General features: G+C 38.6%; 2 protein-coding genes across 5 annotated transcripts in view; both read right to left on the reverse strand.

Moving 5' to 3' along the window:
* Positions 1-21,048, reverse strand: part of LOC125156553 (cytochrome c oxidase subunit 6C) — a 64,552-nt gene extending 43,504 nt beyond the window's left edge. Inside the window, exon 1 of the mRNA XM_047842703.1 lies at positions 21,027-21,048. Within this exon, the coding sequence (XP_047698659.1) occupies positions 21,027-21,033 (7 nt within the window). The 5' untranslated portion in view covers positions 21,034-21,048. The remainder of the gene's footprint in view (positions 1-21,026) is intronic.
* Positions 20,031-21,812, reverse strand: part of RGS22 (regulator of G protein signaling 22) — a 133,983-nt gene continuing 132,201 nt past the window's right edge. For 3 of the 4 annotated variants that reach the window (XM_047842699.1, XM_047842701.1, XM_047842702.1), the window contains 4 exons: positions 21,515-21,608; positions 21,316-21,396; positions 21,027-21,074; positions 20,031-20,144 (listed from right to left, as the gene is read on the reverse strand). In XM_047842699.1, the coding sequence (XP_047698655.1) occupies positions 21,070-21,074; positions 21,316-21,396; positions 21,515-21,608 (180 nt within the window). In that variant the 3' untranslated portion in view covers positions 20,031-20,144; positions 21,027-21,069. Of the gene's footprint in view, positions 20,145-20,464; positions 20,612-21,026; positions 21,075-21,315; positions 21,397-21,514; positions 21,609-21,812 lie in introns of those variants that run through there. The other variant, XM_047842700.1, reaches the window with a different exon arrangement.

A 21,812-nucleotide genomic window follows, 5' to 3' on the forward strand; every position in this document is an offset into this window, starting at 1 on the left:
GCTTTTATGAATGATGCTCTGAATATAAGCATGCAAATTTTTGTGTAGAAATGCTTTTGTTTCTCCTGGGTAGATTCCCAGGAGTCAAACTGCTAAGAAGCATACTCAATACATATTCAACTTTTTAAGGAACTGCCAAATTTCTTCAAAGTGCCAGTTACATTCCTACCAGCAATGTAATGAGGATTGCAGCTTCTCCGTATCCTTGCCAACACTTCTTAATGTCATTTTGATTATAGCTACCCTGGTGAGTGTGAATTAGTATCTCATTGTGGTTTTCATTCACATTTCCTTAATGATTAATGGTATTGAATATCTTTCCATGTGGTCATTGGTGATTCACATATTTTCCTTGGTGAAATGTTTATTCCAGTATCTTGCTGATTGCAAAACTGGGTTGTCCTCTCATTATTGAATTGCAAGAATTCTTTATTTTTCTAGACATAAGTCCTTTGCCAGGTATATGATCTGCAGTATTTATTTCCAGTCTTTGGTTTGTCTTTTCATTTTCCTAATGGGATCTTCTGAAATATTAAAGTTTTAGAATTTTATTAAGTGCTTCCATTTCTATTTTTTTGAACAGTTTGAGAAGAATAGGTATTAACTCTTCTCTTCTTTAAATCTTTGGTAGAATTTCCCTGGGAAGCCATCCAACCCTGGACTTTTGTTTGTTGGGAGATTTTTGATTACCAATTCAATTTCTTTTCTGGTTATGGGTCTGTTCAAATTTTCTATTTCTTCCTGTTTCAGTTTTGGTAGTTAATACATTTCTAGGAATTTTCCATTTCTTTATGATTGCCCAGTTTTGGTGGCATATAATTTTTCATCATATTCTCATAATTGTTTATATTTCTGTACTGTTGGTTGTGACCTCTCCTCTTTTATTCATGATTTATTTGGGTCCTTTCTCTTCCTTTTTTGATACATCTGGCTATGCGTTTATCAATTTTATTAATTCTTTCAAGAACCAGCTTCTAGTTTCATTGATATGTTCTACTGTGGGGTTTTGTTGTTACTGTTTTTTCTATATCATGTTTTTCTGCTCTAATCTTTTCTTTAAATTTATTAATTTTGAGAAAGAGAGAGAGAGAGAGAGAGAGAGAGCGAGCAAGAGTGGGGGAGGGGCAGAGAGACAGAGGGAGAGAAAGAATCCCAAGCAGGCTCCACACTGTCAGCACTGAGCCCAAAGCAGGGCTCAATCCCACAAACCATGAGATCATGACCTGAGCTGAAATCAAGAGCTGGATGCTTAACCAACTGAGCCACCCAGGTGCCCCCTGCTCTGATCGTTACTACTTCCCTTATTCTGCTGGATTTAGACTTCATTTGCTGTTCCTTTTCAGCTCCTTTAGATGCAAGGTTAGGTTGTATATTTGAGAGTTTTCTTGCTTCTAAGGTAGACTGTACTGATATATACTTCCCTCTTATGACTGCTTTTGCTGAATTCCAAAGATTTTGGACTGTTTTATTTTCATTTTCATTTGCTTCCATGTATTTTTAAAATTTCTTCTTTAACTTCCTGTTAATCCATTCATTCTTTTGTCCAATGTTCTTTAACATCCATGTACTTGTGGTGTTACCAAATATTTTCTTGTGGTTGACTTCCAATTTCATAGCATTGTGGTCAGATAATACACATGGTATGATTTCAATCTTTCTGTATTTGTTGAGGCCTGATTTGTGACCCAGTATGTAATCTATTCTGAAGAATGTTCTATGTACCCTCAAAAAGAATGTGTATTCTTCTGCTTTCAGATGAAATATTATGAATATATCTGCTAACTCCATCTGGTCCAGTGTGTCATTGTTTCCTTGTTGATTTTCTGCTTGGATGATCTGTCCATTGCTCTAACTGGGGTGTTAAAGTCCCCTACTATTATTGTATTGTTATCAGTGAGTTTTCTTATGTTTGCAATTAATTGATTTATATATTTGGGAGCTCTTAACGTGGGGGCATATATATTTACAATTTTTAGATCTTGTTGGATAGACCCCTTTATGATAACATAGTGCCCTTCTTCATCTGTTACAGTCTTTTGTTTAAAATACAGTTTGTCTGAAACTACAAGTTGATGGAAGAAGGTGGGTGGGAGATGGGCTAGATGGGTGATGGGTACTAAGGAAGGTACTTGTTGTAATGAGCACTGGGTGTTGTATGTAATTATTGAATCACTAAATTCTACTCCTGAAACCAATATTGCACTGTATGTTAACTAAAATTTAAATACAAAAAGTTAAAAATAAATCTAGTTTGTCTAAGTATGGAAACTCTGGCTTTATTTTAACATCCATTAGCATGATAGATGGTTCTCCATCCCCTCACTTACAGCTTGCAGGTGTCTTAGGTCTAAAATGAGTATCTTGTAGGCAGCATATAGATGGGCCCTGTTTTGTTGTTTTTTTTAATCCATTCTGATACCCTATGTCTTTGGATTTGAGCATCTAGTCCATTTACATTCAGAGTGATTATTGACAGATATGAATTTAGTGCCATTGTATTACCTGTAAAGTTGTTGTTTCTGAAGGTTTTCTCTGTTCCTTTCTAGTCTTTGTCGCTTTTGGTCTTTCTTTCCCACTCAAAGGGTCCTCCTTAATATTTTTGCAGAGCTAGTTTAGTGGTCATGAACTCCTTTCGTTTTTGTTTGTCTAGGAAACTCTTTACCTCTCTTATTTTGAATGACAGCCTTGATGGATAAAATATTCTTGGCTGCAGATTTTTCCCATTCAGCACATTGAATATATTACGCCACTCCCTTCTGGCTTGCCAAGTTTGTGCAGAGAACTGCAGCTAGCCTTATGGGTCTTCCCATAAGAAGTTAGGAACTTCTTTTGTCTTGCTGCTTTAAGGATTTTTTATCAGTATATTTTGTAAATATAACTATGATAGATCTTGGTATTGTCCTGCCTTTGCTGATTTTGATGGGACTTCTCTGTGCTTTCTGGATTTGGATGCCTGTTTCCTTCCCCACATTAGTGAAGTTTTCAGCTGTTATTTCCTCAAATAAACCTTCTGCTCCTTTTTCTCTCTCTTTTTCTGGGACTCCTATTATATGAATGTTATTATGTTTGATGCAGTCACTGAGTTCCCTAAGTCTATTCTTGTGATCCATAATTCTCTCCTTTGTTCAGCTTCATTATTTTCAATTATCCTATCTTTTATGTCACTTATTCGTTCCTCTGCTTCTTCCATCCTATGGTCATTACAATCAATCTGTTTTGAATCTGTTATTGCATTTTTCATGCCTGATTGTTTTTTAATTTTTATCTCTGCACAGGGTCTCCTTGATGTCTTCCATGCTTTTCTCAAGCCCAGTGAGTATCCATATGATTGCTGCTTTAAATTATCCATCAGGTATATCTGTTTTGATTAGATCCCTGACCATGACCTTTTCTTGTTCTTTCTTTTGGGATGAATTCCTCCATCTTGGCATTTGTTTAGGTCTCTGTCTTCTTCTGTGCATTAAGAGAGCCTGTTTTCTGTTCCTCAGAGTAATGGTTTTATTAAGAAATGATAATATATATTGTCCAGAGCCTGGCACTTCAGGACAGATTTCTGGTGTATGCTGTATGCACTCTGCTGCTGTGTTTTGGCTGCTCTCTCAGGTCAGTCTTCTGCAGTTTCTCCTTGCCTGCAGTGAGGAGTGTTTGGACTTTGCCTAGCATGTGGAGAGTTTTAACTAGGTGTGCTTTGGTCTGTTTGTTCAAAAAGGCCAGATCCTATATTCACTAGAGCTGAAGCTTCGCAGCACTGTAAGGTCAATAGATCTGGTGCACACAGGGGGGTTTGTGCTGGTTTTCTGGCAGAGGGACCTGTTGCCACTGTCTCAGGCACACTTCCCCTAGTAAAAAAAGCATCTGCAGAGTGAAGGTGGGTGGGGCTTGGCGTAAGTGGCTCAAGCCTCCAGACTGAGCATTGTGCTGCTCACAGCAGTCCTTCTGTGCTGATGGGCAGGGGATAAAAATGACATCAGCCTGCTCTCTTGTTCCCAAAGAGGGGAGTTTGCACTTACCGCTGTCCAGCAAGCCCTCACAAAAGAGTGAACAATCTCCCCTTGTGGGTCCTAGGTGTCCTTGAGATCCCTGCTTCCACCCTGTGTCTGGGCCATCTGCCTGCCTGGTGCGGCAGTGCTCCTGTATTTCATCTCAGGCACGCTGGCTGAGTTTCAAAACTCTAAATTTTAGGGACCTGGTATGGAATGGATCCACACTGATCCTCTGGGGGAGGGTCTTACTGCACTGTGGCTGGTGGCAGTTTGTCCCAGAAGTACAGTCTCACAAACACACAGGGGCTTGGAGTTTATGGTAAAGCACAGCAAAAAGCCTGCATTCAGATTAGCTATGCTCAGCAGGGGTCTCTGCTCCTATGCTAATGAATGGGGTAGGGCAATGGTGCCTCACCAGTTCTTTTGTCCCCTGAGAGGCAGTGCCACCTCTCCCAAATGCACTCCAAGAAGGGGAACTATCTCTCGCAGTGTGACCCAGGGGAACCTCAAACCACATTGTCTGCTCCTGGGCCTCTGGTTTCATTCTCCATAGGAGCACCTCTATGCCCACCAGGCTCTACACCCTCCACAGCACAGACTTCTAAAACTTCAGTCTTTGAGCTGAGTAAGTATAAACTTATGATAATCAGCCCCTCTCATTTTCCCAGTCAATGGTTCAGGTGAAGTGTTTTTCTTGTGCAATTCCCTGTGCAGTGCTCATGTGCATTCTCTCTCTCTCTCTCTCTCTCTCTCTCTCTCTCTCTCTCTCTTGCTCCCTCACCTCTCTCCATGATCAAGACTCCCTCCCCTCCACAGCATCTGCCTGTGATTCTTTTCTCCCCCAAATCATGTCTCTGAAGCTCCTATCTTCCGCAATGTAGCCTCTTTTCTCCCTATTTTTGTGCAGTTTGTTCTCCTAGTTCTCAGATTGATTTCTTGGGTGTTCAGAATGATTTGATATTTATCTGTGTTTGAGGGATGAGGCAAGCAGACGGTCCCCCTACTACTCTGCCATCTTAACTCCACATCTCCATTTATTTAGATCTTTACTTTCTCCCAGCAATATCATACAGTTTTCAATGTATGAGTCTTACACTTCTTTTGTTGATATCATTCATAAGTACTTTATCTAGCATGTTATTATTATTAACAAAATGTGTTTGTTGTGCCTCTTTTAGTTTCTTTATTGCTAGTACAGGGAAATACAACTGATTTTGTATATTGATCATAAATTCTGCAACTTTGCTGAATTTATGCATTGCTTCTAGTTTTTGTGGACTCCTTAGAATGTTCCACACACAGAATCATGCCATTTGGAAATAAAGACAGTTTTACTTTTTCTCTCCAATCTGAATACATTTTCTTTTTCTTGCCTGATTGTAATGGCTAGACTCTACCACAATGATAAAAAAAAAAAGGTGGCAAGGATAGATATCTTTGCTTTGGTTCCGATCTTAGAAGGAAAGCTTTTAGTTTTTCACTATTAAGTATAATGTTAGCTGTAGGGTTTTGTAGATGATCTTTATTAGTTTCCTTTTTTTTCTCAATTTATTGAGAGTTTTTATTAAAATAGGTGTTAGGTTTTGTCAAGTGCTTGTCTATTGAAATGATCAATAGATCATTGGCTTTATCCTTTTTTAATACAGTGTATTACACTAAATGATTTTTGGATTTTAAATCATCCTTGCATCTAATGTGCTTTTGAGATCCTTGGATATGAAGATTAGTGTTTTCTATTAATTTTGGGATATTTTTGGCTTCTCTTTCTTGATTTTTTTTACCTCTCTTTTCTCTCCTTTCTTTCAGTGACTCCTTTAATGCATATGCTGTGTGCTTGATGTTGTTCCACATTCCTAGAGGATCATTTATTTTCATTTTTTTCTTTCTGTTCTTCAGATTGGCCACTCTCTATTGATCTATCTCCAAGTTCACGGATTCTTTCTTCTGCCAGCTCAGATCTGCTGTTAAACTCCCATGGTAAATTTTAAAATTTCAGTTATTGTTCTTTCTAACCCCAGAATTTCCATTTGTTTAAAATTTGTTTTCTATTTATTGATATTCTCTAATTATTGTCAGCATTCTTTCTTGGATTATTTAAAGTTTCCTTTATTTATTTTAGCATGTTTATAATAGATGATTTGAAGTCTTTGCAAGTTCTAACACGTGGGCCCCCACCCAGTTTCCATTGACCACATTTCTTCCTGTGTATGGGTTATATTTCCCTATTTCTTTACATGTCTTTAATTTTTCTGTTGAAAATTTGACGTTTGAAAATTTGGATTCTGAATTCAGAACCCATCTCAGGGGGTTGTTGTTACTTTTGTTTGTTATTTGTTTAGTGACTTACCTGGACTAATTCTATAGAGATTCATCTACAGTGTGCAGTCGCTTAAGTCTCTGTCATTTAAAAAAATATTCCTGGGGTGCCTGTGTGATTCAGTTGGTTGAGCATCTGATTTCAGTTCAGGTCATGATCTCACAGTTCATGAGTGCAAGCCCCACATCAGGTTCTGTGCTGACAGCTTAGAGCTTGAAGTCTGCTTCAGATTCTGGGTCTCCCTCTCTCTCTGCCTCTCTCCCACTCACACTCTGTTTATGTCTCTCAAAAATAAATAAACATTTAAAAAATATTCTTGCTTTTGCTTTAAAGCCAGCTTCCTAGGAGTCACCTGTGGATTAGTACCATTTAGTGAGCAGCCAACGATTGGTCAGAAGTTGCACTTAAACACTTTGAGCTAGTAAGATTTTCATTCTTTGCTGATGCATCGATGTATGCTTTAGGGACTGTAATCAAAGTTTATGCAGCCTATAAGACTGCCCCAACTTTTACTTTCTGAGTAAACAGGACTCATGTTAATTAAACAAGCTATGAGTAGACAGGGTTCTCTCTGATTTCTGGTGAACATGTGTGTGACCCTGAGCAAGCCTACTAGCTTTCAAACCACTAGGGATATGTAAAAGGTTTCCAATGACCACTATGCCTCTCTCATTTTTAGCTGGTCTTGTTAGTACATTGCTTGCCTCAGCCAGCGGGCAAGACCTCACTCTATCTGTGAGGCGTGGGGCTCAAACCCATAAACCGTGAGATCATGACCTGAGCCAAGATCAAGAGTCAGACACTTAACTGACTGAGACACTCAGGTGCCCTGCACTGCCCTACTGTTTTGGAAAAAACTCCTGGGCATGAGTTTCCCCATGTTCCAGAAATCAAATCAACCCCCTCTAAACGCAAGGTCCTTATGGCCTACACCACTCTTACAGAACTACTACATCATAGAGCAGGATGGAGGGAATGAAAACAGCCCTAAACCAAGCCCTTAAAGTTAGGGTGGACCAACTGTTCCTACCAAGGTTCACTGGTTTTTCTTGAATAAACACTATCTGTTGTATATCCTTTCAATTTATAGAATTCCCAAGGGGTTGGGACAATGTTGTCTAGTTTGTGACCTCTTTTTGGTGAGATAATTCACCGAACTTCTCACTTAGCCATTCCAGAAGTCCCACTCTATTAAGCAATGCAGTTCTTTTTAAGGTGCTAAAAACACCAAATTTATATGCCAAAACTAAGCACATACTTTATAACCTCTTTCTAAAACCCCCCACAGATATGATAATAAAGAAGCCCCAATAGAATGAATGTTTAACAGTACTGAGGATGAAAAAGGACCCCTCAGTGGGCCAGAAATTTTGACAGTACTTACAAGGTAGAAATCTGATAGGACCATGTTGACATATAAACCAGAGCTGAAAACAGAAACTACAATTACGATGCTTTGAAAAAGGAAGAACAGACAACACATAGAAGTTACAATTCATCTTCTTGGCAGGAACTGTGAAAACACCTTGGGTAATGGATTGAACTTTTATGTTCCTTCCCAAATTATTTTACTGAAATCCTAATGGCCCATGTGATAGTACAGGAAATAGGGCTTTGGGCAGGTGATTGGTCATGAGAGCAGAGCTCTAATGAGTGAGATTCATATCCTTATGAAAGATACCCCACAGTGCTCCCTTCTCCCTTTTGCCATGTGAGCACACAATGAGAAGACAGCCATCTATGACCCAAGAAGAGGGTTCTCACCAGACACCAAAAACTGCTGGGGTCTTCTTGATATTGGACTTCCAGCCTCCAGAACTGTGAGAAATAAATTTCTGTTGTTTATAAGCCACCCAGTCTAAGGTATTCTACTAAAGCAGCCTAAACTAAGATACTTTGTTAAATCCTGATTCTACTCCGTGGGAGAAATATCATTTCCCCTAGTCCTCTCGGGTCCCTGGTTTTGCCTTCTGAAATAAATTTTCCTTATCTATTATCCTCTAGGCCACATTTAAAGTTGGCATTGGAAAGTGGGTCTCTTTGGAGGTTGTACAATTTTCACAGCCTGCTTTCTAATGATGCAAGTTTGGGGGCCTGGTGGTTGTTTTATAGATTGAAAAATTACAGGCATTTTCAGGCCAGGCTTGTGGTTTTGTTGAGAATACAATTCCATCAAAATTTAGGAAGATTTCAGTCTATTTACTACCAGTTGGTTCCATGTCAAAATCTCTTCTGGTCTCAGTTCTTAAGCCTGCCAACTCCCTTATTTTATTTATTCACTTCTATGCTTAGCACATTTCCCTGTTATTTTAATGGTGGCTATTTTAAGGTCACATAAAACAATAGGCTAAATTAGGAAGGCAATACCTCTACTTTGATCTTTGTTACAAGGTCACTACTGTCCAGATGAAAAGTCTTAATGAGAAGCTTTTGAAAGGGCATTGACCAAAGGCTCTGCTTAGTGGGGGCATAGTTGCAGTTGACTCTCCCAACTTTGAGGGCCAAAATTATTATATTTTATATTAATTTTAATTGTAAGCCACAGTCACAGCATGTGACTCCCTTAGCTTCCATTTCTACCTGTAAACAGGTTCATTATATATAGATAGATATAGATATAGATATAGATATAGATATAGATATAGATATAGATATAGATATAGATATAGATATAGATATAGATATAGATATAGATATCTTGCATGATATATCTCTCATGGTATCTAGCTAAAAGCAACAAGGACCAACCAACATAAAAACACATCTTTTTTTTGGATCACTTCTTTTAGAGAGCTATGGGCATAGCAGGCACATGGTCTGTTTTCCAAGTTATCAGAAGTAACAGCTTCACTAAATATTATGCCATGACATTACAAAGGTCACCAGCTTTCTCACCTTCAATCTGTTTCCTTGTGTCCAAAAACTGACTGCTTAATGGATTTCACATTTTAGGTTTTTGTTATGGCAGTAGCCTACTGGTAGCAATTTTTATATTGTTTAACATCTAGGATAAGCTGCTATTAATTTAAAAAAAGGACAAAAATAAAGTGACTCAAACGTAACAGTCCAGGGTGAGACATCTCTCCTCCATGAGGTCATCCAGAGACCCAGGCACCATAATTCCTTAGGGAGGTGTCCCATCTATGTGGTGGGATAGTGTTAGCTAACACCCCACTGTGATCCAGCTTACAGGAAGAGAAAAGAGAAAAATGGTTGGCAAGTATTTTCATTTTTAAAAAAGGCTTGAATGGATATTTCACACTTCTTCTCATATTCCCTTAACCTGACATTGTTCACATGGCCAAATCTACCTGTGGGGTAGACAGGGAAATGACAGTTAACTCCAGTTAGGTAGTCATGGGCACAGCTAAAACTTGGGGATTCCATTACTAAAAGGAATAAGAGTAGGACGGTGCTGGGAAACAGTCTCTGTCCTGCTGGGGGTAAGGAGGGAGATTACCACTCAATATCATCATGTACTGTTGAATTTTTTTCTTTTTTCCTTGGGACATACAAAGCAGAGGTTTGTTTCTAAAACAGTAATGATTTCGGGCCAGACACACTCTGTAAGTTTTTGACCTTGGAAAAGGAAACAGCACAGAGGCAGAATTTTTTTTCATCTTGGCATCCAAGATTCTGATTCAAAATATAGAAGGGCGCCTGGGTGGCTCAGCTGGTTAAGTGTCTGACTTGGGCTCGAGTCATGATCTTGTGGTTCATGAGTTCGAGCCCCATGTCAGGCTTTGTGCTGACAGCTCAGAGCCTGGAGCCTACTTCAGATTCAGTGTCTCCCTTTCCCTTTGTTCCTCCCCCACTCGTACTCTTTCTCTCTTTCTCTCAAAAATAGAGATTAAAAAAAAATTAAACATGGGGCGCCTGGGTGGCTCAGTCGGTTAAGCATCCAACTTCTGCTTAGGTCATGATCTCGTGGTTTGTGAGTTCAAGCCCGCGTCGGGCTCTGTGCTGACAGCTCAGGGCCTGGAGCCTCCTTTGGATTCTGTGTCTCCCTCTTTCTCTGCCCCTCCCCTGCTCATGCTCTGTCACTTTCTGTCTCAAAAATAAATAAAACATTAAAAAAAAATTTTTTTAATTAAACAAGAAAACCCCTAAAAATATAGAAATAGGGGTGCCTGGGAGGTTTGGTCGGTTGAGCATCCAACTCTTGGTTTTGGCTCAGGTCACAAAGTCATGGTTCGTGGGTTCGAGCCCTTTGTTGGGCTCCACATTGACAGTGCAGGGTTACTAAGGATTCTCTTTCATCTTTCTCTGCCTCTTCCCAGCTTGTGATTTCTCTCTCTCTAAAAATAAATAAATAAACTTAAAAAAGAATTCAAAACAAAATATAGAAATAATTGCTCATTAAGAAATACACCAAAACTTGGGGCACCTCAGTGGCTCAGTTGGTTAAGCGTCTGACTTCAGCTCAGGTCATGATCTCGTGGTCCATGAGTTCGAACCCCACGTCAGGCTCTGTGCTGACAGCTTGGAGCCTGGAGCCTGCTTCGGATTCTGTGTCTCCCTCTCTTTGACCCTCCCCTGTTCATGCTCTGTCTCTCTCTGTCTCAAATATAAATAAACATTAAAAAAAATTTTTTAAAGAAATACACCAAAACTCTATAGACAGTTACACATAAAAAGCTCCAGTGTTGGAGTACCTGGGTGGTTCAATTGGTTAAGTGTCTGACTTTGGCTCAGGTCATGATCTCACGGTTTGTGAGTTCAAGTCCGGCGTTGGGCTTTGTGCTGACAGTTTAGAGCCTGGAGCCTGTTTCAGATTCTGTGTCTCCCTTTCTCTCTGCCCCTCTCCCACTTGTACTCTCTCTCTCTCTCAAAAACAAACATTAAAAAGAATTTTTTTAAAGCTCCAGTGTTATAAACTCATAAAATCACATAATATTAGAGCTAAAATTTATAAAAAGACCCTTTGCTCTTTATACATAAGTAAACTCAGACTCAAAGAAGTAAAATAAATGGCCCCAAATCAGAAAGGCAGTTACAGATCAAAGATTAGAATCAAATTCTACTGAATCATTGGATATATACCAACTGAGAAATTTTTTGAAGCATAAATTTCACTGTAATTTTTAAAACAGTATGCCAATTAAGAAAAAACCGCACAATTATTCACAGATAATGTACTTAGAAAGTAATTCTCAATTATATGACACATGATAAAAATACACATTTAAGAAATATAACATGAATTAAGTTATACTTTCAATACTAAATTTGTTTATTAGGTAATAATATACACACAAGCTGAAATCTGACCCAACTTGCCAAATTACTTTTGAATTCTTTCGCTATTATTTTTATTTCAAAATATATTTATTCACCCCAAACAATAATATAAACAAAATATGAGGTCAATTTTCCCATGTTTTGAAGGGTATAAGTTGACAAAGTATACATGGTAGTTTGTGGGTTTTAAAACTAGGTCTCCTATTTTCTGTTCCAGGGTTTTGATGGCTTCCTGTCTCACATTTAGGGTTTGAGTTTATTTTTGTATATAGTGTAACTAAGTGGTCTAGTGTCATTCTTCTGTATGTTGCTGTCCAGTTCTCCCAGGACCATTTGCTAAAGAGATGGTCTTTTTTTCCATTGGATACTCTTGCCTGCTTTGTCAAAGATTAGTTGGCCATACATTTGTGGGCCCAATTCTGGGTTCTCTATCCTATTCCATTGGTCTCTGTGTTTGTCTTTGTGCCAATACCATACTGTCTTGATGATTACAGCTTTGTAGTAGAGGCTAAAGTGTGAGATTGTGATTCCTCCTGCTTTGGTTTTCTTTTTCAACATTACTTTGGTTATTCAGGGTCTTTTGTGGTCCTATACAAACTTTAGGATTATTTGTTCTAGCTTTGAGAAGAATACTGGTGCAATTTTTATTGGGATTGCATTGAATTTAGATTGCTTTGGGTAACTGGTGTAGTCACTCTGAAAAACAGTGTGGAGGTTCCTCAAAAAATTAAAAATAGAACTATCCTACACCCAGAAATAGCACTACTAGGAATTTATCCAAAGGATACAGGAGTGCTGATTCATAGGGGCACATGTACCCCAATGTTTATAGCAGCACTTTCAACAATAGCTAAGTTATGGAGAGAGCCTAAATGTTCATCAACTGATGAATGGATAAAGAAGATGTGGTTTATATATACAATGGAATACTACTTGGGAATGAGAAAGAATGAAATCATGCCATTTGCAGCAACATGGATGGAACTGGAGGGTATTATGCTAGGTGAAATAAGTCAATCAGAGAAAGATAGATACTCATACGTGGAACTTGAGAAACTTAACAGAAAACCATGGGGGAAGGGAAGGGAAAAAATAGTTACAAACAAGGAGGTAGAGAGGCAAACCATAAGAGACTCTTAAATACAGAGAACAAACTGAGGGTTGATTGGGGTGGGGGAGAGGAGAAATGGGTGATGGGCATTGAGGAGGGCACTTGTTGGGATGAGCACTGGGATTGTATGTAATCGATGAATCATGGGAATCTATCCCCCAAACCATGAGCACACTGTATACACTGTATGTTAGCCAACTTGACAATAAATTATATTAATAAATAAATAATAAATAAATAATAAGTAAATAAATAAATAAAACCTAGGTCTCTTCCACAAGTAAGCTGTTTTTTTTAATGAGAACTCAACTCATAAAATCAAGAAGCACATCAGATATAAACAAATAGCACAATTAAAATTAATTTATTTATTCATACAAACCCAAGTCAGATTTAAAGTCACTTACAAGATTACCTAAAATATATGTTACATTAAATGTAAGTAATGAATTTATTTTAAGTTTTATTAATTCAACAAATATTGGCTGAGCATTTCCTTTAGGGGTTACACTTCCAAATATAATGTAAAAGAAGAGAAATTATTCAAGTGGATGTAATATACTCACTAAAACAAATAAGTCATCAGTTAGAAGGTATTATTGGTAGTGTTATGGGTTAGGTCTATAATACTTATTTAAAAGAGGGTATGGTGGGAAACTAGAATTTAAAGGTTTCATTGTAAGTAGATATCTCAAAAAATTAAACATAAAAATGTTCCAAAGTCTAAAGCAGTGGTTCTCAACCAGGTATGACTTGGTAATATCTGGAAATATTTTGGGTTGTCACAACTGGGAGGTGCTAGTGGTCTACAGTGGGTAGAGAACAGGGATATTGTGAAACATCTGACATTGCACAGAACAAACCTCCATAACAAAGAAATAGTTGACCGAAAATGTCAATAGTGCCAAGGCTGAGAAACCCAGGCCTGAAGTGATTTAAGTGATTTAATGTGATTTAATAAGTACTAATTTCTTCTCTGAAAGACATGATGACATACAGGTGTATTTTCATAAATATGAGAAATGATATAGATAGAACAAGGATTATACACTTTACATGAAACTGTGACATCACTACATGTTTATAATTATAAAAATATTAATGGCAGGATGCTTGGGTGGCTCAGTTGGTTGGGCATCTGACTCTTGATTTTAGCTCAGGTCATGATCTCATGGTTCATGAGATTGAGCCCTGCATCACTGGGGCTCTGTGCTGATGGTGCGGAGCCTGCTTGGGGTTCTCTCTCTCTCTTTCTCTCTCTCTCTCTGCCCTTGCCCCACTAGCACAGGTGCACGCTCTCTCTCTCTCTCAAAAATAAACATTAAAAACATATTAATGGCAAATTCTTTTGAACAGCATTATACTGACCTTTCTTACACAAGCAGTGATTTTTACCTTCTTATGATTTTTACAGTGGAAGTATTTCCTTCATTTTTTTCAACTAATATTTAGTGAACATCTATTTTCTAGATGTTCTATGTAAGGTGCTATAATAAAAGTTCATATAACAGTTTTACTGGGGAAAGAGGCATGTAAACAAAAAATTACAATCCATATGACAAGGGTTATTATAGAGTAATAAATAAGCTACAGTGTGGTAAAACAGAAGAGGGAGTGAGAACTTATGTGATTGTGGGGGTGGGGGTTGGGCATCTTGGGTAAGAGAAGAATATCAAAGACAACTTCCCAGAGGAACAAATGCCTGATCTAAATATTTATATCAGAAGACAGGAGGGACTTCTATGAATGTCATGTTAAGTAAAGAACTTCTTGGGGCACCTGGGTAGCTCAGTCAGTTAAGCGTTAGACTCTCCATTTTGGTTCAGGTCATGATCTCGCAGTTCGTGAGATTGAGCCCACAGTGTGGCTCTGTGCTGATGGCACGGAGGCTGCCTGGGATTCTCTCTCTCTCCCTCTCTCTCTGCCCCTCCCCTGCTTGCAAGGGTTCTCTCTCTCTCTCTCTCTCTCTCTCTCCCTCCCTCCCTCCCTCCCTCAAAAATAAATAAACTCAAAAACAAAACAAAACAAAAAAAAGAACTTCTATCAATTACAGGCTTACCAGTCATCTTAATGAAGGCTTTAGGCAAAGTAACATCATAAGAAGGTTATGATTTTATAAAAATCACCCTGAGCACAGTTGAAGGGTGGCCAGGAAGGAGAAAGAGATACTAACTAGGACTCAGATTCAAGGTGATAAGAATCTGTAACAAGGCAGTCATCCAACGGGGGCAAGGGAAGGAGGAGATGGATGAAGAGATGTTAAGAAGAATCAGTAGAACCAAAGTCAGGAGTGGTAGTCAAAAGTAGAACCACAGTCAGAGCATGATAATGTAAGAAAACTGCCTTTAGTGCTAAAAAATTGAGACTAGCCCCTGCTGGGGGATACTTTGAGATTAGGCCAAATGAACATGTAAATATTTATTATATAAAAACTGTCATCATTTAATATATATATAACAAAAAAAATTTAAACTAATAATTTAACTTTTCTAAATTTTATCTTAATAAAACTGATTACAGAATACTTTAAAATACTGGTGTCAAACTTCAGGGTCCCATCTGACATGTTATGGAGCTTAGAAGTCACCACTACCGTCCTCACAACTCACTAACCTGAAAATCCACAACTCTTCTTGGATCCTTCAAAGAACTGTGGTAACAGGGCAAGCTGCTGCCCCTAGAGCTGGAGAAACAGACAGATACAGAGAATCACAGCTCACCAGGAGCAGAAGCCAGCAGCTGGAGCTAACTTCAGTAGAAATACTTTAAGTTGTAGACCAGCTTGAGAGTTAAAAGCTACAAGGGGGTCCTGTGTTTGGAGGTTGGGGGTGCCCACATTCTTGGGTTTTACTTCCAGGATCTCCACCAGGTTCTTACTGCAAAGATCAGAGAAAAATCCCCTCCTGCTTCTGGTAGGGGGAATGGTAAAGTGACCATTTTGGAATATACCCGGAGTTCTTTCGCTTCTTCCTAACAAGGCCTGCCCTCTAGGGAAACTACTTCACTAATGGACTGGGGTTTTACTAAAGCCTAAACTACCTGGGAGAAGGGACATACTCAACTCAGTCTCACTAAAAGGCTGCCATCTAGCTATCAGAATGTAAAACACTTCCCCTCCTCCCACACTTTACCACATCAATAGGCTAAAAGAACTGCAAGCTTCAGATCCTATTAAGGAGTCTCTAGGAAAACCTAGAGAACAATTAACAAGGACACACAGGAAATTTTAGCCTCTAACACCATAGCCACAGCAAACAGTAAATATAGCCTAATTCCTAGCCAGATAAACATAAAACCTCACACTAAACACCCATATAACCTCAGTTCCTTTTACCATATCTTGTTTTCAAAAAAATAATACAAAGCATGCTAAAAGGCAAGAAAAAAAAACAATCTAAGGTTAAAGCAAGCATGAGAACCAGACTCAGATATGGCAGAGATTTTGGAATGATCAGACCAGAAATTTAGAATGATCAATATGCTAAGAGATCAAATAAAAAAGTGGATAACACACAGACTAGATGGGTCACATAAGCAGAGAGATGGAAGTTCTAAGAAAAACTCACAAGGAAATGCTAGAAACTGAAAACATTGTAACAGAAACGAAGAATGCCTTTGATGGGTTTACCAACAGACTAAACACAGCTAAGGAAAGAATCAGTGAGCTTGAAGAAAGATCAATAGAAAATTCCAAAACTGAAAGGCAAAGAGAAAACAGCAACAACAATGTAAAAGAACAGAAGAACTGTGGGACAGTTATAAAAGACAGAACATGTGTGCAATGGAATTACCAGAAGGAGAACAAAGATGAAGGAATAGAAGGAATATTTAAAGGAATAATGCCAGATTTTCAAAATTAACGACAGACACCAAACCACTGATCTAGGAAGCTTAGAGAACACAAGCAGGGCACGTACCATAAAATGTACACCTACACATACCGTATATGAAATGCAGAAAATCACAGAGAGAGTCTTGAAACAAGCCAAGGGAACAAGATAGAATTCTATTTGATTTCTCTTCAGAAAACATGCAAGCAAGAAGAGGGTGGAGTGAAATATTTGAAGGGTTGAAGAATAAAAACCACTAACCTAGAATTCTGCATACAGTGAAATTACCCTTCAAAAATGAAGGAAAACTAGAGACTTTCTAAGGCACACGAATAATGAGAGAATTTGTCTCCAGTAGACCTGCCTTGCAAGAAATGATAAAAGAAGTTCTTCTGAGAGAAGGAAAATGATAATAGGTCAGAAACTTGGATCTACATAAAGAAGGGAAAAGCATTAGAGAAGGAATAAGTGAAAACAAAATAATATTTTATTTTTCTTATTCTTAATTGACTTAACAGAAAACGGTTTAAAATAATAATAGCAAGAATGCATTCAGTTTTATAGCATATGGGTAAGTGAAATGAACTGGCAGCAAAGTGATAAAGGACAGGAGAGAGGAAGTAGACATGCTTTGTTATAAGGCACCTGCACTACCCATGAAGTGGGACAGAGTTACTTGAAAGCAGGCTTTTATTAGTTGTAAATGTGTATTGCAAATTCTACAGCAACCTATAATAAAATTTATAAAGGAAGTATAATTGACATGCTAAGAGAGGAGCGAAAATGGAATCATGTAAAATGCTCAATTAAAACCAAGAGAAGTGGCACAAAAACAGACACATAGACCAATGGAACAGAATAGAAACCCCAGAACTAGACCCACAAACGTATGGCCAACTCATCTTTGACAAAGCAGGAAAGAACATCCAATGGGAAAAAGACAGTCTCTTTAACAAATGGTGCTGGGAGAACTGGACAGCAACATGCAGAAGGTTGAAACTAGACCACTTTCTCACACCATTCACAAAAATAAACTCAAAATGGATAAAGGACCTCAATGTGAGACAGGAAACCATCAAAACCTTAGAGGAGAAAGCAGGAAAAGACCTCTCTGACCTCAGCTGTAGCAATCTCTTACTCGACACATCCCCAAAGGCAAGGGAATTAAAAGCAAAAGTGAATTACTGGGACCTTATGAAGATAAAAAGCTTCTGCACAGCAAAGGAAACAACCAACAAAACTAAAAGGCAACCAACGGAATGGGAAAAGATATTTGCAAATGACATATCGGACAAAGGGCTAGTATCCAAAATCTATAAAGAGCTCACCAAACTCCACACCCGAAAAACAAATAACCCAGTGAAGAAATAGGCAGAAAACATGAATAGACACTTCTCTAAAGAAGACATCCGGATGGCCAACAGGCACATGAAAAGATGTTCAGCGTCGCTCCTTATCAGGGAAATACAAATCAAAACCACACTCAGGTATCACTTCACGCCAGTCAGAGTGGCCAAAATGAACAAATCAGGAGACTATAGATGCTGGAGAGAAGGTGGAGAAACGGGAACCCTCTTGCACTGTTGGTGGGAATGCAAACTGGTGCAGCCGCTCTGGAAAACAGTGTGGAGGTTCCTCAGGAAATTAAAAATAGACCTACCCTATGACCCAGCAATAGCACTGCTAGGAATTTATCCAAGGGATACAGGAGTACTGATGCATAGGGGCCCTTGTACCCCAATGTTCATAGCAGCACTCTCAACAGTAGCCAAATTATGGAAAGAGCCTAAATGTCCATCAACTGATGAATGGATAAAGAAATTGTGGTTTATATACACAATGGAGTACTACGTGGCAATGAGAAAAAATGAAATATGGCCTTTTGTAGCAATGTGGATGGAACTGGAGAGTGTGATGCTAAGTGAAATAAGCCATACAGAGAAAGACAAACACCATACGGTTTCACTCTTATGTGGATCCTGAGAAACTTAACAGAAACCCATGGGGGAGGGGAAGGAAAAAAAAAAAAACAGAGGTTAGAGTGGGAGACAGCCAAAGCATAAGAGACTGTTAAAAACTGAGAACAAACTGAGGGTTGATGGGGGGTGGGAGGGAGGAGAGGGTGGGTGATGGGTATTGAGGAGGGCACCTTTTGGGATGAGCACTGGGTGTTGTATGGAAACCAATTTGACAATAAATTTCATATATTAAAAAAAAAACCAAGAGAAGGGGCGCCTAGGTGGCTCAGTCGGTTAAGCATCTGACTTCACCTCAGGTCATGATCTTGCGGTTCATAAGTTCCAGCCCCGCATCAGGCTCTGTGCTGACAGCTCAGAGCTTGGATCCTGCTTCAGATTCTGTGTCTCCCTCTCTCTCTGCCTCTCCCCTGCTTGTGCTCTTTCAAAAATAAATAAAATATTAAAAAAAAAAAACAAGAGAAGGCAGAAAAAAGAGAGAAACACTGAAAAGAGAAGAAAAGAAAAGAAAAAAGAAAAGAGAAAAGAAAAGAAAAGAAAAGAAAAGAAAAGAAAAGAAAAGAAAAGAAAAGAAAAGAAAACAAGTGCAACGCATAGAAAACAGTTAGTTACAAACTTCACAGCCACTATGGGGTGTGGAGCAGGGTGGAAATAGATAAAACCACAGGGTTCCAATGCTGTAATACGTACTCAAACCACTGCTTTAGAAGAATAGTTTTTCTGATGCCTCCTGATGCTTTCCTCCTTTACAATGTGTAACTCTTCAAGAATCAGGAATAGCAATTCCTACCTTGAAAATACTATCTGGGACTGTGTGGAAGTAGAAGTTCAATGCTTCTAATCCGGTAATCCAAGTCATAGTCTTTGGAGCTTCTGAGTCCTAAGCCTACATCTGGTGAAGTTTCATTCTCCCTGGTCATTTCTGAAATCTTCTCCTTTCTCTCTGGGGAAGAGGACAGGAGGGTGTATGTCTGGGCTCTCGCTGATGTAAGTGTAACTTGAGTTAATAAGAGGGATTTTACCTTTTAAAGCTCTTCTCTTTCACCCTAACAGTTCATCTCAAAGAGTGACCTGTGGAACATCTATATCAGTATCACCGAGGATGTCTGTTAAAGAGGGAGATTCATGGGTTCTGCCCAAGAGCTACTGAATCAGACTCTCAGAGAGTGAGCCTAGGAATCTGCACTGCTGGCAAATGTCACAAGTGAGCCTTATGCACACTGAAGTCTACATCTGAGAACCACTGCTTTATTATATGGCTCCTTTAGAGAGTTGGGGATAGGAATAAGGTTTGGAAGTAACTTCACTTTATGTTTTGGGCCAATTTATTACTAGGAATATTTGCCCCTAACCACTTGCTGAACATGTCTGCTAACCAAATAGAGTAAATGCTCAAAGAATATTTATTGAAAGATTATTTGAGGAGCATAACATGATACTTTCTTAAGTTCTGTGATGAGCAAAACATTTTGATTCTTCTAACCTAGATAGAAGTCATTTTATTCTAAATGAGTTTTTAAAAATTTTATGGTCTTTTTTGTAATGGGTACAGAATAGCTGTCACTTTAAAACTATAAGAGTACAACATGCCAAACTTTATTTAGATGGTAGGCTTGCTCTAATGCAGGCCATCAAAAAAATAATAACTTGAGCTTCCATATCAGTTAAATTTGGTCTAGAGAATTCCTGCAAAAGAAAAATAAATGGTTGAAAACATAAGTAGCTATGGAAAATGTAAATCTAAAATAAACAAAGAATTGTAATAAGGTTAAAAAAAAAATGAACAGATACGTCAACAAACCCTACATGTTGAGGCACTTATAAGGATGGCCTAAGAGGTTGGGGAATTGGCAGAAGGGTACAGCGGCTCGGGTAAAACAGAAGAGAAAAAAGATAAGCAGACAGAGAACATAAAGGCCTGCTCATCAAACCCTTCCAAGAACCAGAAAACCAAAATCCACAAAAAGGATTTTCGGAAACAAAAAATCAAGCAGTAAGACAGAAGATAAGAGAAACGGGACTTTTACTGGGTTCTTCAAGTACTGAGTCCATGGGGCACACACACACTACATTATACTTCTATACCATTTTGTAAAGGCATTGGTAACCTCTAACGTTAGTATCCAGTCAAAATTATATAATCCCATCAGCATCTGCAAGAAAGAAGGACCTGGCTTGATTTTCAGTTCTTTATTTTTAGTTCTTTCTTACATTCCCAACGTGGGGAAATGGAGCTTGGAAAAACTCAGCTTGGGAAAACTTGGGAGGCTGAGCTAGAGACTATTCTTCCATTGTTCTTTGTGCAAGAAGAGATAAGGAGTGAATAGAAGCAATAAGTGATCATTCCCTAGAAGCTTTCCTTTTCAGGAGACTGCCACTTAGAGGTCAGGCGAGGTGATCGCTCCTACTGTCAATTTGTTAGCAGGGTGTGTGTGTGTGTGTGTGTGTGTGTGTGTGTGTGTGTGTGTGTGGCGTGTGCATGCTTTGCATGTGTGCAACTGCATATGTGCGTGAGTGTGTATGTTACAGGGACATGAATGGTACTGCACAACGTTCAGTCTGACTTACCTTGCATCTAGCAGCAGCAGATTATACACCCACATGAGTACTGTCACTCTGAAAATGGGATAGAGAGTTAGGTTCTCAGCAGAGGAGAAAAAAACACAGAAAGAGAGAGAACACAACCGCGTGCACACACATGCACACACATACATTGAAATTCTCCAAACTTGTGGGTCAGAGCAGCTGGGAGGGAGTCAGTCTTCCTCCCTTCCTGCTCTCTCTTTGCTGAACAGCCAAATGAGAGACTGAACTCTAACAAGGAAGAAAGAACTGCCAACAGTCACTGAAAACTCACTCTGGATGTTGTAGGAAGATACGGTCTTTTTCAAAGACACAGCTGAAGCAGCAGACTTAAAATTTGTAAAAGATGGTGTAGCTGCACAAAAATAAGAGAAATAAGGAAAGCTGTGAAGTGATCATCAGCAAAGTCCTCTAGAGTTAATCTGTGATAGAAGGTTAACAAAGAAGTTCTGTAAGCAGAAAGGAAAAATTACCTGTAAATAACTTTTTTTCCAGTTCTTCTTGAATTTTAAGAAGAATCCTCTCCTGTTCTAAGGCTTCTATGTACTTGGAGTAGCACCAGGTTGGCTAGAAAGACAGCTTTCAAAGTTAATTTTGGGAATGTTTTTCCCAGGAAATAAACTGAAGGTAAGATGGCCTATATAAGCCTCTTCATTTAAACCTTTTATTGAAATATAACAAACTTCAATAACAGATCATTGAATAGGACAATTCAATGATGTGTCTAGAACTATATGAGTTATAACTATTTCTCAGTGAATCAATGTTGCA

The sequence above is a fragment of the Prionailurus viverrinus genome, chromosome F2 (assembly GCF_022837055.1).
Source record: "Prionailurus viverrinus isolate Anna chromosome F2, UM_Priviv_1.0, whole genome shotgun sequence".
NCBI classification, from domain to species: Eukaryota; Metazoa; Chordata; class Mammalia; order Carnivora; family Felidae; genus Prionailurus; species Prionailurus viverrinus.